Raw genomic sequence first — 14,296 nt, forward strand, 5'->3', positions numbered from 1 at the left:
TGGGGACCCCTGAGTTTGGGGCGCTTTATTTCTTGTGATGGATTGATTGATTTTAATATTTTTAAATTATCTTTGTTTATTTTTTAACTTTTATTGGAGTACGGTTAATTTACAATGTTGTGTTAGTTTCAGGGGTCCAGCAGAGTGGATCAGTTACACACGTGCATGTATCCACTCTTGTTTAGATTCTTTTCCTATCTGGGTCATTACAGAGTATTGAGCAGAGTTCCCCGTGCTCCACAGCAGGTCCTTATTAGTTACCTGTTTTATATACAGTAGTGTGCACGTGTCAATCCCAGTCTCCCAGTTTATTGTTCCCCTCCTTTCCCCCTGGTAACTATAAGTTTGTTTTCTACCTCTGTGGCTGTATTTCTGTTCTGTAAATAAGTTCATCTGTACCATTTTTACTTTTAATCTTGTGGCTTATTTAGTTCACTGTTATTAAATTGTCTGCTCATCAGATCCAGTCAGCGACGCGTCACCACTGTGCTGCATGGGAGTGATGCTCTGTGCGGCACGCGATGGTCTGCGTGTCTGGACTCAGCAGCAGAAGCAGGGTCGGTGTAGCCCTGAGGCCCCATCGGGAGGAGTACGGTGGGCTTCTGCTGCGGGGAGGGAGGGGTGGGGGGAGGAAACACTGAGCGACAGGGGCGTCTACCGCCGAGGAGGGGCAGGAAGGCGCGCAGCTGCCAGGGGGCAGCCCCTCCCTGAGAGCGTGACCCCACGGGGCCAGGTGAAGCCATTGGGGCCCGGGGGTGATCACAGCAACGACAGAACCCAGCCAGCTCAGCCTGTGGCTCGGCCCCTCTCTGACGGCCTGGAGGAGAAAAGCTGGCCAATCCCAGGCATAAAATCTTGGCATGTCAGTGTCTGCTGTCCCACACAGGTCTGGCGTTCGGTAAAAAAAAAAAAAAAAAAAAAAAAAAAAAAAAAAAAAAAAAAAAAAAAAAAAAAACAAAAGCCACACAAAACAGCAAGTAGAAACACTCACTGCCAAGAGACAAAGCAATCGAACCGGACTCAGAGGTGATCTGAATGTCGGAACTGCCAGGCGGAGGTTCTGGGTAACTAGGGTTAAATGTGTTGACGGCTCTCAGGGAAAGTGTGTGGAACAGACGGGGGCCTTCAGCGGGATGGGGGTTGTGTGAGGAGGGGCCACGTGGATGGAGGTGCTGGGAGCCAAGATCGTGGTGACAGGAAGGATGTCCCTGACAGGCCCGTCAGCGACCTCACAGCTGAGGGAAGAGGCATTGGGGCCACCCAAACTGGAACTAAGAGAAGAATGGAGGGGAAAAGAATAGGGCACCTGGGATGTGGGGCAGTACCACACGGTTGGAAGGGATAATGGTCAGTAATTTTATCATGAAAAACATCAAGCTACAGGTCCCAACGTTTCAGAGAACCCCAGCCTGGATAAATAACAAAACAGACCTACCCACCACAGGAAGCTCCGGGACACATCACATTCAAACCTTTAAAAAGTAAGATAAAGAGAAAAATTTGAAGGCACATGTTGCAAAGAAACAAAGGTAGGAATCACAGCAGCTGTCTTGTCAGAAATTGTGGGAGCCAGAGAGAGTAGGGCGATGTCTCTGCGATGCTGGAAAGAAAAAAATGGCATCCCGGCGTCTTCCCAGAAAAATCGCTCAGAAATGGAAAGACTTTGGAAGCAAACAATTCATCATCTGCAGACTCGTACAAGAGGTGCTGAAAGGAAGCTCTTCAGACAGAGGAAGTGAGAGATACCAGACAGACCTAGGTCCACACCCAGAAAATGAGGATTGTTAGACGTGAAGGTAGATCTACAAAGCATTGTTTTTGTTATTTTTAATCATTCTGTACGCTACTGAGTTTCTAAAGCAAAAACAGTAGCGACGGATCGTGGGCTTCCAGGACAGCAGCACCGAAGATGGGGCGGGAGTGAGGTGATGCTGTTCGCAGACAGCTCTTCAGAAAACCGTAGAGAGACACAACGAGGCCAGTGTCTAGAGAAACAGTAGATTGTAGTTGCCAGGGGGTGGGAAAGGGGGAGATGCTGGCCAAAGGGCACAGACTCCCAGGGGTGAGACTGACACGTCCTGATACTGTGTCCTGTGCCTGAGAGTTGCAGAGAGAGTAGATCTTACCCGTTCTCACCACACGGGTGATTGTGGGCTGGAGTGGAGGGGTTCCTGATGCCACGTGGGGAGCGTATTACAATGTACAAATGCATCACCTGGCAACTCACACAAAGTTACGTGTCATTTATGTCTCAGTAGAGCTGGAGGTAAAGGCCTGAGTTGCGGTGCAGCAGGGTGAGGAGGGCGAGCTGTGGTGCCTGGTCTGAGCCGCGTCGGCAGAGCCCAGTCCGACCCACCGCCTCCCCTGGCTCTGGCTGCCTGGGTACAAGCACGGCAGGGCTGGGTGAGCGCTGAGTAGTCGCCAAGAGTCTCTGCCGTCTGGTCCTTTTCAGAGGAGCTTGCTGAGCCCTGGGCAGGGTGCACAGGGCGGATTCGGGGCTGGCGTCGCGGGAGCTGGGCTCGGGGCTGTGGCAGGTGGCGGGAATCAGAGAGTATTTTGGAAGTAGGACCAGCAGAACACAGAACGTGGATAAAATTGATGGTATTTAGCATTTCAGATTTTCTTTGCAGCAGAGGATCCTGGTCTTTTTAAAAAAAAACACACAAAATCTGCCATGTCAGCTTACAGTAAAGACCAATTGAAAAACTGACAAAAAAAAACCCAAAACAGGTTATTTTTGTGGAAAGCCGTAGTCAGGCACACATTTCTCTGTGTTTTCGGCAGCCTTCACTACCCCCACGGTCCAGAAGCATCCCCCAGGGCCCCTTGGGCTCAGATGAGCAGAATTTGAAAACAGCTGGAGGAGTCTGCACACGTTTTGGATGAGGCTTTGCATCCCAAGTGCGTCCGTGCAGCTCAGAGATGTGCTGGGACTTTGCCAGCATCTGGCAGGCAGCTACACCAGGTACAGGGTCCGTGCTGCCAAGAGATGCTGCCGTGGGCTTGGTGACCGGTGGACACTGCACCAAGATGTCCCTGTTGCCACCTTGGGCCCACTGAATACCGGGTCAGACTCTTGTTTTGGGCGGGTGCTAGTGAGAAGCTAACTTGGCTTCAGACAGCGTTGAAGCGAGACTGGACTTGGGAGGACCTGTGTTCTGGGCTGAATGTGTGCCCCCAGATTCATGGGTTGAGGTCCTAACCCCGAGAACCTTTAAGCATGACCCTATCTGGAGATTTACAGACGTGATCGAGTGAAAATGAGCTCATAAGGGTGACCAGTGTCCTTAGAAAAAGGGAAGATTTGGACAGACGTACTCGCATCAAGGGAAGACGGCCGTCTGCAGCCCTGGGGGCGAGGCTGGGGCAGTTCTCCTGTCACGGCCGCAGCAGGACCAGCCCTGCGACACCTAGATGGGCTCCGGCCTCCAGACGGGGGACAGGAGGTTCCAGTGTTGAAGCCGCACAGCGTGTGGGGCTTTGTCCAGCAGCCTGGGAAGGTGACAGAGCCCGTTAGCCAGTGGATGAGGGAAGGATGGAGCCTCAGGCTTCTTGTCTACACCTCCCAGAGTGTGTTATGTGAACCTTTGGTGCACGTAGGTACGCAAGGTGGTTTGCGGACGAATGATTTGCATAATCTTGTGTTTATCTGTGTAGCTGCTGCTTTTACAGCAGTTATGTATTTTCGGGTTTAAATGCTCCTAACGTATACGTTTCACTGCAAATACAGGTATAAAATATATGTAGTATCAAAAATTTGTGAATGCGGGACATCCCTGGCGGTCCAGTGGCCAAGACTGCGCTTCCATTGCAGGGGGTGCGGGTTCAATCCCTGGTCAGGGAGCTAATATCCCACAAGCCGCATGGTGTAGCCAAGAAAACAAATTGTGAATGCTCAGATACAGTGTTATCGGTCAGAATCCGAAAAATTTAGCGTGTAGGTGTGGAAGAAAAGGTAGGTTGATGTAAAGAAAAATACTAAACAGTAGCAGGTTGGCGTCCAAATGAGAGCACTTCTGAGGTGATGCAGGGACGTGGTCCTGGGCTTTGAGAGCAGCTTGACGCCTGGGCTCAGCCCGCCTGCCCTCTGTCCGCCCCGCGCCCCGTGACACACGTGGGAGCAGCATATGCGTGCACACACGTGACTATACACGCGCACACACAGACACATTGCTTCACGCCTTCCTGAGGAGACACGGGAGGAAATTGGTTTTCTGAGATCAACGCAGGTGGGCCCAGCCCTAGGCCCCCACCATCAGCTGGCTGCTTTCTCCTCTTAGGTGACAGGGGACAGCAGAGCCTGCTTCTCGGTCCACACACTCGCTCAGATCCTTGGAAACCAGGCCTGGAGCCCAGGGGCAGCGGGAGAGGTGGGATGGGGCAGTCACCACGGGGAGACACGACCCAAACCAGCCAGTGAGGAGTGGGCAGTGTGGGAGGTTTTATTTCTGCAAAGGGTCCCCGGGGCTGGGTCCAGCAGGTGTGGGTGCTTTTACTGCAGGTGCGTTTAGGTGCTGGTGACCTACAGTGGAGACCTGGGGTCAATACGGTGGCCCTGGCCCTTCTGCCAGCTGTTCCTCCACTCCCTTCCCCCTTCCCCGTCCTTTCCCCTAGCTTTCTTCCTCTCTCCCCAGTCTCCCCCACCGTCATTTCTCTCTCCCATCACCATTCCCCCCCAGCCCCCTCAGGTTCATGTGGCCAGGCCTCCTTCTTGGGCGGGCGTGCACACGACCTCAATGCTGCAGAGGCCACCGTTCGGGGCCCGCACGCAGGGCTGTCCGGCTGCGCTCTGGCCGTGGCGCGCCCACCTCCCGGCACGCTCGGGCGCCCTGCACTCCGCGAAGCAGAAGCTGCACGTCTCCGTCGGCTCGGGCGTTGCCCCTGCAGCGCTGCCCGCTTCCATCCAGTGATCTGCTGAGGGGGAGAGGGCGTTGGCCTCGGCCTGGACCCCTCCTCCCCCGCCCTGCACCCCCAGGGGACCAGCTCCGGTTTTAGCCGCCCTGTCCTGGCAAGTGGGGCAAGCCCCGGGGCCCAACAGCCACCCTTCCTCAGGGCCCTGTCTCTTCTTGCCTTGATGTTTGACCCGGTTTCACCAGGACAGGTAGGAAACTGTAGGAACTGGCACCAGGCTGCTCCCCGGGAGAACCGGCAACCGCCCTCCACTTAGAAGCGGGGGCAGAGCCAGGACAGAGGGATGTCCAGGACCCCACTGCGTGCTCACCCTTGGAGGACTTGGCCTGCATCCGACATGGCCCGGGGGGTGGCTGGCAGGAGACCTGGGCCCCCCTCCTCTTCAGGAAGCAGGCCACGGCCAGCAGGAAGCAGCAGATGATGGCGCAGAGGCAGAGCCCCAGCGTGCTGTAGACCAGGGCCAGCTGGTCGGCACTCAGCTTTAGCCCTGGGGGGGCTGCAAGACAGCGGGGGACCCAGAGTTAGGAGGGGCACCTCCCTGAAGCACCCCCCCTCCGGCCAGCAGCCCCTCGTCCTGCTCACTTGCTTCCTTCTCATGAGCCCCAGACAAGCCACGCGGTCACCCCCACGCCCCCTCGGAGGGCCGGGGGACCCCGGAGCCGGACGCCCTTTGTCGTTCTCTCTCGCTGTGGGGTGTAGCTTGGGACAGTACCAGAGGTGGATGGGCGAGCAGGTGGACAGTTGTCCAGGGAGGGTGTTTGTCTGACCAGGGAGCGCATGCTTGGAGAGAGACGGTGGTGTTGCTACTGAGCCTGAGGGGCAGGTGTACACCAGGGGGGCTGGGGAAATGGGGCGCGGGCCTTGAGCCAAAGCCCTGCCCTCAAAATCCGTCGCGGGCCCTGGGATCGGGCGCCCCCAGCCCAGGAGGAAGGGCTGCTGGCCGCCTGCTGGTTTTGCTGCACGCAACACTTTCTCTGGTGTGTCCCTGACCCTCGCGCTTCTGTGAAGGAGGGGCGCTCGCCCCCTTTAGAGGTTGAGGTGTAGTCCACGTGCTGCCAGGCTCACGGCCGTGAAGATGAGTGGGGGTGGTTAGTGTGCTCTCAGGCTTGTGCAGCTGCTGCCTGTGCACCTGGGGTGTGTCCAGCACCGCATGACGCCCCCCATCCGCCCTGGGCCCCGGGCACCACCACGCTGTCTCTGTCACCTGTTCTGGACACTTCATACCAATGGAATTGTGCAGCACGGGACCTTCACGTCCGGCCTCTCGGTGTGTTTCCAAGGCTCAGGCGTGTGGCCACATGTGTTGGGTCTGAGTAACGTTCCACTGTGTGGATGCACCACATCGTGCTTGTTTGTCCACGATGAGCATTTCGGTTGTTTCCACCCTTTGGCGGCTGTGAAGGCTTGTGTGCAGGTTTCCGTGTGCACGTGTGTGTGCAGCTCTCGTGGACGCGTCCCACTAGTGTAGTTGCCGGGTCAGGTGGCGCCTCTCTGCTGAGCTGTTTGAGGATCCTGCAGGCTGTTCCCGCTGTGGCCACACCACCTTACAGTCTGTTTTTCAGATGACAAAACTGAGCCTCAGATCTGGTCACAATTGCAGAGCCGCACCTGGGGGCAGGTCTGATGGGCTCCGTGCCGGGTCTCCAGGCCGGCCGCGCACAGATGGCGAGGTGGACACTGTCTCTCTTCCTTATGCACGCTCCTTAGAGGTAGAATTTTATGAAGTGACAGCTGGCTGGTGCCACCCTGACGTTCACAGAGCTCTGGGTGGGCTGTTGGCGCCACCCCCAGCCGGCGACGTCCGTGTGTCCCAGCTCCCGGGCCCCCATCTGTTCACTGGCTCCTGTGCGTCCCTGGGATAAAATAAAGCCGTCGGCCTGGCCGGATTAGTGGGGGAGAGGCTGGCAGCCTTCACATGGGAGGTGGAATTCCTAGCTACCAGACACTGCTAAGTACACAGTGAACTGCTGGGTGGATATTTCTGCATATTTCAGGTGGTTTCAGCTGAACTCTAACACACAAACTATCTCGAGGCTGGCTGCTGGCATTCGGAGATGGTCCTCGATTCCTGCCCTTCAGTCGGGCTGGGCCGGGCCCCCCTGCACCCAGCAGTACGCAGTACAGGGGACGCAGGGCCTGGCCTGTGCCATGACGAGGCCTGGCAGCCTCTGCTCTGCTCTCCCGGGCGCCCTGAGCCACCACGTGAGGAGGGTGATTTGGGGCTTCCTGAGGGAAAGGGAACCAGTTCCTGCCTGGTGACCCGCTCCTGTGCTTCGCAAAGGCCCTGGATCCGGAGGAGAGGTGCGGTTAAAACTGCGAAAGATGTCACCTCTGTCACCAACAGATGCTTCCTCTGTTCAGTCGCCAGCTGTTCAGGTCTGCAAACTCGGTCGCTGCCTTCTGTCGGCCCTCAGTGACCTGGCCCCGGAGTGGAGCGGCCTCGCTCGGTGCCTCCCTGTCTGCTGACCCCGGTGGGTGCAGGGGCTTCAGTCTGGAAAGGATGTGAGTTCTGTCCTTGGCCAGAGAGCCAGGCCTGCGGCGCAGTTCTGAGCACCGCCACCAGGGGGCACCGCGGATGGTTTATTTCCAAGTGGGTTTTCCATTAGATTTGTTCCGTGCTTGTACTGTTTTCAGAGTCAGTCTCGCCTAGAAACAGGATTTCCCCGACTGCTGCTGCTGGGCTGGAGCTCGGGCTGGCCGTGCGGGCAGTGCTGTGACCTGTCCTGAGGGGCCTTGGTGTAGCCGGGGCAGGGCAGGTTTTGAGCCTGGGCCCTGTGGCCACCCCTGCTCACAGTCAGGCCTGCCTCCTGGTGAAATGGGGCGGACGCTCCGGCCTCCGCGCTGTTGGTAGCAGCTCGACCCAGTGGAGCGTTCCGCCAGCATCCCCGTGGCCCCAGCCCAGCGAGCAGGCAGGTCAGGGGAGCGGTGGTGAGGTGGGCTCCCGAGGCTTTCTGCCCCCCTCCCCTGGCCTCAGCCCTGGGGATGAAGAGGGGGCCTGGGGCAGCCGCCACAGTAACATCTCTTGCAGCCGTCGGGGGCGGATGGGGGCGGGCGTGTGTGGGGAGAAAACGCTCCACACCCTGAGATAAAAAGCCAGAGACAAGACCAACCCCCAGGCCTCCATGCAGGATGTGCTCCCAAGGCGGGCATCGCCCTCCCACAGGGGGTCTGGTGCTGCACGTGGGACCTTATGACCTGATTTGGGAAAAAGGCCTTTGCAGATGTAATGAAGGTAAGGATTTGGAGCGTCAAGGCCCAGGGTCGCTGGGGCCCCGCGAGAGCTCCGTGAGGGGGGTGCCGGGCTGACTGTCCCCGGTGGGGACAGGGGGATACAGAGTCTGGAGACGTCCCAGGTCACCCGTGCTCACGCCACCCGGAGCTCTGAACCCGGGACCCAGGAGGCCCTTGAGTAGGGCCTGGGGGCTCCGTGGGCTTGGATAAGAAAAGCAAACCTTAATTTTCACTAAAGCTTAGCCTTCGCTCCCACTGTTTGTAGCAGTCGCAGCCCCAGTGGTACTAGCAGTGGCTGTACCCTGTCCACAGAGAATCCGTGTGTTTCCGCTCCCAGCCCCTCCCAGCACCTGCACATGCTGTGCCCTCTGCCTGGAACACCTTTCTCCACCTCGTCTCTTAGATGTGTGCTTTCCTTTTAAATGAGCAGTTACTACGTGCTGATCCTGACACGCAGCGCAGCAACCCCATGAAGGCAGATGATCTCAGTCTTACGGAAACACTTAACCCCAGAGAGGTTAAGTGACTTGCTCAAGGTCACACAGTTGGTGGGAGATGGAACCAGGGGTCTGGCCCCCCACTCTGCCTTGAAGGCCTCTCGGGGGAACCTTCCTCGCCACATCGCACCCTGGCTGGGGGATGTCATCGCCACGCACTGAGGTTACTCAGTCATCTGTCTTGTCTCTCGCATCAGACTGTGACTTCCGTGGGGTCAGCGACAGGGTCTGCCTAACTCTTGCACCCGCTCCCCAGGCACAGCTGAGCCCTCCACAGTTACCGTCAAATGAAGGAGTGGCCATTCCGAGAGACGTGGAGGGGCCAAGGGTGGGGGCTGGCAGGGCGGGGAGTGAGTGGGGGGGACAGGTCAGCCCCGCTGCCACGGGCAGTGTCCTGCACGCCCTGCCCTTAACACCCAGGGTGTGGGCCCGGCACTTCCTGTTCACAGTACCCACCAAACCCAGCTCTCGCCCCACCTGCATGCCCAGGTATCAGAACACAGCGGGACACACGTAAGCCCTAGACCTCCAGAGGGACACGGGGCAGGGGCAGGTACGGCGAGCCCCCGAGGCTCAGGAGGCCACACCATGGAATGACTGGGACAGCAGTCAGGTCTGACGTCACGCTGACCCCACTGGCTCCTGGAATGTCTGTCCACACTTCCTGGGGAATTCGTACCTGGAGGGTCCACCCCAGACCCTCTGGGGAGGGAGCTTGGCTGGTGGTCACAGACAGGAAGGGCTAACGGTGTCACACTGGCAAGAGGTCCCCCTAAGTGGGCGACGGTGCCACAGAACACTGCTCTGGGGTTTGGCTTTTGCAGAGCGGACAAACTTTGGAACCCGCAGGCCGGGCCCGAGTCCCCGCCCAGCTGTGCACTGACTCTCCAGGTTTTGAGATTCAGTTTCTCTGTAAAGGGGAATCTGTGGCATCGGATGGGGTGGATGGGGTTCTGGGTTTGGCTGGAAGAGTCAAATACGTCACTGCAGGGAAGGCGTGGGGGTCACCAGACCTTGGAGAGCAGCCCCCTTTGTGGTTCCGTTCGTCACCCCCTCCCCCCGTATCCACGCCCTCTGTGTGTGAATCTGCATTTCCTCTCACAAGAGGCTGTGCTGGATAAAAACCGGCCACAAACCTCCCACAGCTAGAAATCCTTCGCCTCTCCTCCAGCTGAGAGTGGGGTCTGTCTCCCCCGCCTTGAATCTGGCTGGCTTTGCATCTGGAGAGATAGGATGCAGCAGATGATGGGTGCCAGCTCTTGGCCGAGAGGTTCAGAGGCCCGTGTGTCACCTCTGATGCTGCTGCCCACCCGCTGGTCCCAGGGGAGGATGAGAGACTCAGGAGCAGAGCCCCTCCAGCTGACTCCAGCCAAGCCCTATGCCATGAGGAATAACACACCATGGAATCTGGGGGCTGTTTGTTACGTGGCAGCAGCTTACTGACAGGAGAGCAGAGCAGAGTAAGAGACGACAGTCTAACCGAGAAGAACCAGGCTGGGCACTTCGTTATCAGGACACATGAAGCCTGTTCTCATGGAAGTGACGTCATGAGGAAAGTCACAGAAAACGAGGAAAACAAGCCAGCGCCTGGCAGACCAAGAGCACCATAAATATCAAGTGTTTGCGGGTCCACATCCCCACCCAAGCCCCGTCCTCTCTGACACCACAGAGCAGAGTAGCTGAGTCAAGAGGTGCTTTCTGGGAAGATTAATTAGGTCATTTCCAGTGCTCGGCACTTAGTAAGTGCCTAGTTCAAGGGACCCCTCTCACATACTTAAGGAGGCCCGTCTCCACCGTGAGCTTTTTTGACAGTACTTTTCCTTCTCATTCTTGGGAAGTCTCCAGTGCCTCTAAGTGGAGGGGTCTTGCTCACAGGTTAGCTGTGCTGTCCACTCACTGCCCTGTGTTCTGAGAATTCACTCAGCCACCATTATGAGACTCCCAACTGTCAGGTCTTTTTTCTTCTTTCGCTTCCTTCTTGCCCACAGACTTCTGTAAACTTTGCTTAATTTTTTTTTTTCTATCCTGTGATGATCCCCCCACCCCCCTGGTTTCTGGCCATTTGCCTGCACTGGACTTCCTGCTTTGCAGCCTCTCCTTATTGAGGCCTGGTGCCTGCCTTCCACCCACTCTGACCCTTGGACACCGCGCAGGCCAACCTTAGGTGGCTTACCTGGACCCACATCCGAGCCTCTGTGCTCTGATCCCTGGTACCTCCCTAGGTTGTCTGCCCGGGTCAAGGCCTCTCCGGTCCGCTGTCTCCTGACCTCTGGTGGGAGGTTCCCTTGACTCCCGAACTTGTTCTCACAGAAGTGTGTGCATTGCTTGGGGTGACGTCCACAGATGGAGGCACAGCTGATACAGTCCCCCAGGAGCTGGTCATAGTACCTGCCTTGCTCTTTGCGGCAGCTGAGTGACTCTGGGAGACAGAGATGCGTGATGCTGCTGGGTGACAGACACAGGCAGAAACTGGGGGTCTGGCCTCAAAGGGTATCAAAGTTAAAAAGAAATCCTAGTCCAGTTCCCCAAAAGCAATTCCAGAGTAATCCAAGTCCTCTTCCAGTATGCAAATGTAAGACTATACGTTGTCCTCTAAGTACTGTTTTAGCTGCATCACACACGTTTTGACATGTAGTATTTTTTCTGTATGTAGTTTAGAATGTTCTTATTTTTCACTATTATTTCTTCTTTGACCTATATATTATTTAAAAGAGCATTTCTTAGTACTAACTGTATAAGGGTTTTCTAGTTATCTTTTAAGTTATTGCATTGTCACATAACTTCTTTACTTGGGTTTTTCAAACCTCATAAGGGAGAAACATATTTCATATAAACATAAGGAATGGAGAACAAAGCCAGAATCTGCCTTAGCAAGTTGGGGAAGGGGACTGGAAGGAAGGTGAGAGAGCTCAGATTAATAGTGTTTTTTTCTGTCTTAATAATAAATGAGAATTTCAGGAGCTTCACCAGGCATCAGTGCCAGGGGGCAGAAGCCAAGCAAACTGAAGCCTATTCACACTTGCTGGAGAGAGCAGTTTTGAGTGCCGTACAGAAACCTGAACTTTCACAGGGCAGGTTTCCCTTGTCTCTGAGATTCATTCATAGGAAAATGTGACTCGCATGCCGGTTTTCAGGGCGCATTTTGGAGGCAAGAACCCAGAGCTTGAAGCCACGCGGGCTTGGGGAAGCTCCGGTCTGCCACTTCACGTGGTGGGCTCGGCCCCTCCGTACCTCAGTCTCCTGTTTTCCAGGAGAGGAATAATTATGCCAATGGTGACTTCTTACGGTTGTTACGGGGATTTGAAGTCCCCAGCACAGTGCCTGACACATAATGAATGATGCTCAAGGTTTAAATAGAATATTCACTTGTGCCTCTTTGCGATGCAAACACGCCAACGCGTACATCCTTTTCAGAGTAGAAGACAAAACCAGGAAGGCCTGCATTTGGGACCTCAGGGGAGACTCGGGTGATCCTGTCAGGACCAGTGACCACCCCTTGCCCTTACCCTGCTGTGGCCCCTGGACCCTCCTGACCCCGACACTCACAAGGTGGAGTTAGCCTGATGGCAGCAGTGTTCCCGGGCTCGCTGTGACCTCTCCTCCTTGGGAACCCCCGTGTGGCTGTGCAGGTGACAGCTCCACAGACCACCAGCCCTCACCGCCTGACCTCACAACCTCCCCTCTGGGCCTCGGTGTTCCCTGTTGTGTTTTCCTGCCTCCACGCCTTTGCGCACGCTGGTCCCTCCTCCGGGGTGCCGTTGCCCCTCCTCTGAGTTCTGCATCTGTGGACTCCTCACAATCCATCTCAGGTGGCGCTTCCTACCAGAAAATTTCCTTGCTCCCCAACCCGTCAGCCGGACGTGGTCTCTCCCAGCTGTGGCGTTTTATGGTAGTTCACCTTTCTACCATGAAGTGGAGTCATTTCTCCCCTAGATAATAACCTCCTTGAAGGGTCTGTCAGATTCCTCTTTCCAGGGGTTTGTGGGTCAACACAGTGAACGTCCACCTCATTAATGGATAGTGGCTCAGAGCCATGGTGTTGCAGACTCAGAAAGTTGTCGTTCAAATCCTAACTCTTCCACGATTGTGCTGTGTGATCTTGGGCAAGTCACTCAGCCTCTCTGAGCCCCACTCAGCCAGTATTTATGAAGCACTTACTATGTGTCAGGCACTGTGTTAGGCTTAAGAAAGGAATTGAGCACTCAGTCGGGTGGTTGAGACACGTGAACACACAGGAAAGAACGTGTGGTACAAGCTGTGATAAGTTCCATCAGGGAAAGAACAACTTATGAAAAAGCAAGCAAAGGACACTTTTCAAGACAGTTAGAGAAAACTGGATATGGCCTGAGTGCAGATGATATTAAAGAATTATTGCTGGGGGTGATAAAATATTGAGGTTATATTTTAAAGGCCCTTATGTGTTAGGGATTCGTGATCCAGTATTTACACGTAAAATAATACGAGTTCTTGGATTGGCTTTAAAATACACAAGTAAAAAATTGGGGACTGTAAAGGTGGCATTTCTAAAGCTGCTGATGGGTAGACAGGTTTATCGTGCTGTCCTCTCTCTCTGTCATAATTGCTGTAATAAAAAGTTTCAGAAGAAAGAGCGGAGAATGATGAAAGAGGGCCCACTTTCCATCCGGCAGTCAGAGAGAACCTCTTGATTTGGGGCTGAGACCTGAAAGCCGGGTAGGAGGGAGCCCAGGGGAGGAGGTGGGGAAATGCATCCCTGTGCAAAGGCCCTGAGGCAGGGAGGAACAGAGCATGCTTGGGAAGCTGCAAGGAGGGTAGGAGGGTCGAAAGGTAGAAGATGCCACACTGTCCATGTCCCGTCTCCCTCCACCCCTCCTCAGGCCCCGAGTGCAGGCCAGGGGGACCTCCGGGGGCAGGAGGGGCATCCAGCCCAGGCTCGGGCCCCAGAACTCACTGCAGAAGGCTGCACAGGTGCGTGGACTCTGATTGCTGCAGATGGTTTTGCAGGAGACACAGGTGTTCAGCAGCGGGTCCCAGTACTGCTCTTCGGGGCAGGGCTCCATGGCCACCCCCAGCCGCAGGCCCTGTGGGGCTGAGAGGCAGGGAACGTGAGGGCAGCTGGCACCACTGGAGGCCGGAGCCCAGGCAGCCTGTCCCGCTCACGTTCCCTAGGGGGAACAGACAGAGTTGGATTCTGCCCCAGTTGTACTTGCTGGGCAACCCGGGGCTGACACCCTGAGCCTCAGTTTCCCGTCTGGGGCAGGGCAGTTCTGAGGCCCCTCTGGCATCAGTGGAGCCCTGCTCGGCCCTGTTCTCTGCCCTCATGAACGTGCACACGCCTCCTGCTATGGGGTCTTTGCACGTGCTGGTCCCTTGGCACCCCATGCTCTTCCTGCTTCACGACTGGTCATTTCCTCCTGACCCCTCAGATCTCTGTTGCAACTTCGTTTCTTCAGGGAAGCCTTTCTGACACCCTCCCACCCCGGATTGGGACTTGCCCCTTCTTCTGCACTCCGATGTGCTCTTGTCACTGTTGTCACTTGACTTTTGTGTTGCAGTTATTTGATACTGTCCCCCCGTTAACTGGGAGCATCATGCAGGCATAGATGCTAATTGTTTTGTTTGCTGCTGGGTCCTCAGAACCTAGATAGTGCCCAGGATATAGTAGGTGCTCATTAAAT

At 55.8% G+C, this 14,296-nt stretch overlaps 1 protein-coding gene across 1 annotated transcript; it reads right to left on the reverse strand.

The window, feature by feature from the left end:
* Nucleotides 1-4,690: 4,690 nt before the first annotated feature.
* TNFRSF13B (TNF receptor superfamily member 13B) lies at nt 4,691-14,000 on the reverse strand. Its single transcript, XM_007448415.1, has 5 exons — nt 13,779-14,000; nt 13,570-13,699; nt 10,813-11,058; nt 5,222-5,407; nt 4,691-4,911 (listed from the first exon to the last, which is right to left on the reverse strand). The coding sequence occupies exons 1-5, from the start codon at nt 13,998-14,000 to the stop codon at nt 4,691-4,693; spliced, it is 1,005 nt and encodes a 334-aa protein (XP_007448477.1).
* Nucleotides 14,001-14,296: the final 296 nt, after the last annotated feature.

This window comes from Lipotes vexillifer, unplaced genomic scaffold (genome assembly GCF_000442215.2).
Source record: "Lipotes vexillifer unplaced genomic scaffold, Lipotes_vexillifer_v1.1 scaffold533, whole genome shotgun sequence".
Taxonomy (NCBI): Eukaryota; Metazoa; Chordata; class Mammalia; order Artiodactyla; family Lipotidae; genus Lipotes; species Lipotes vexillifer.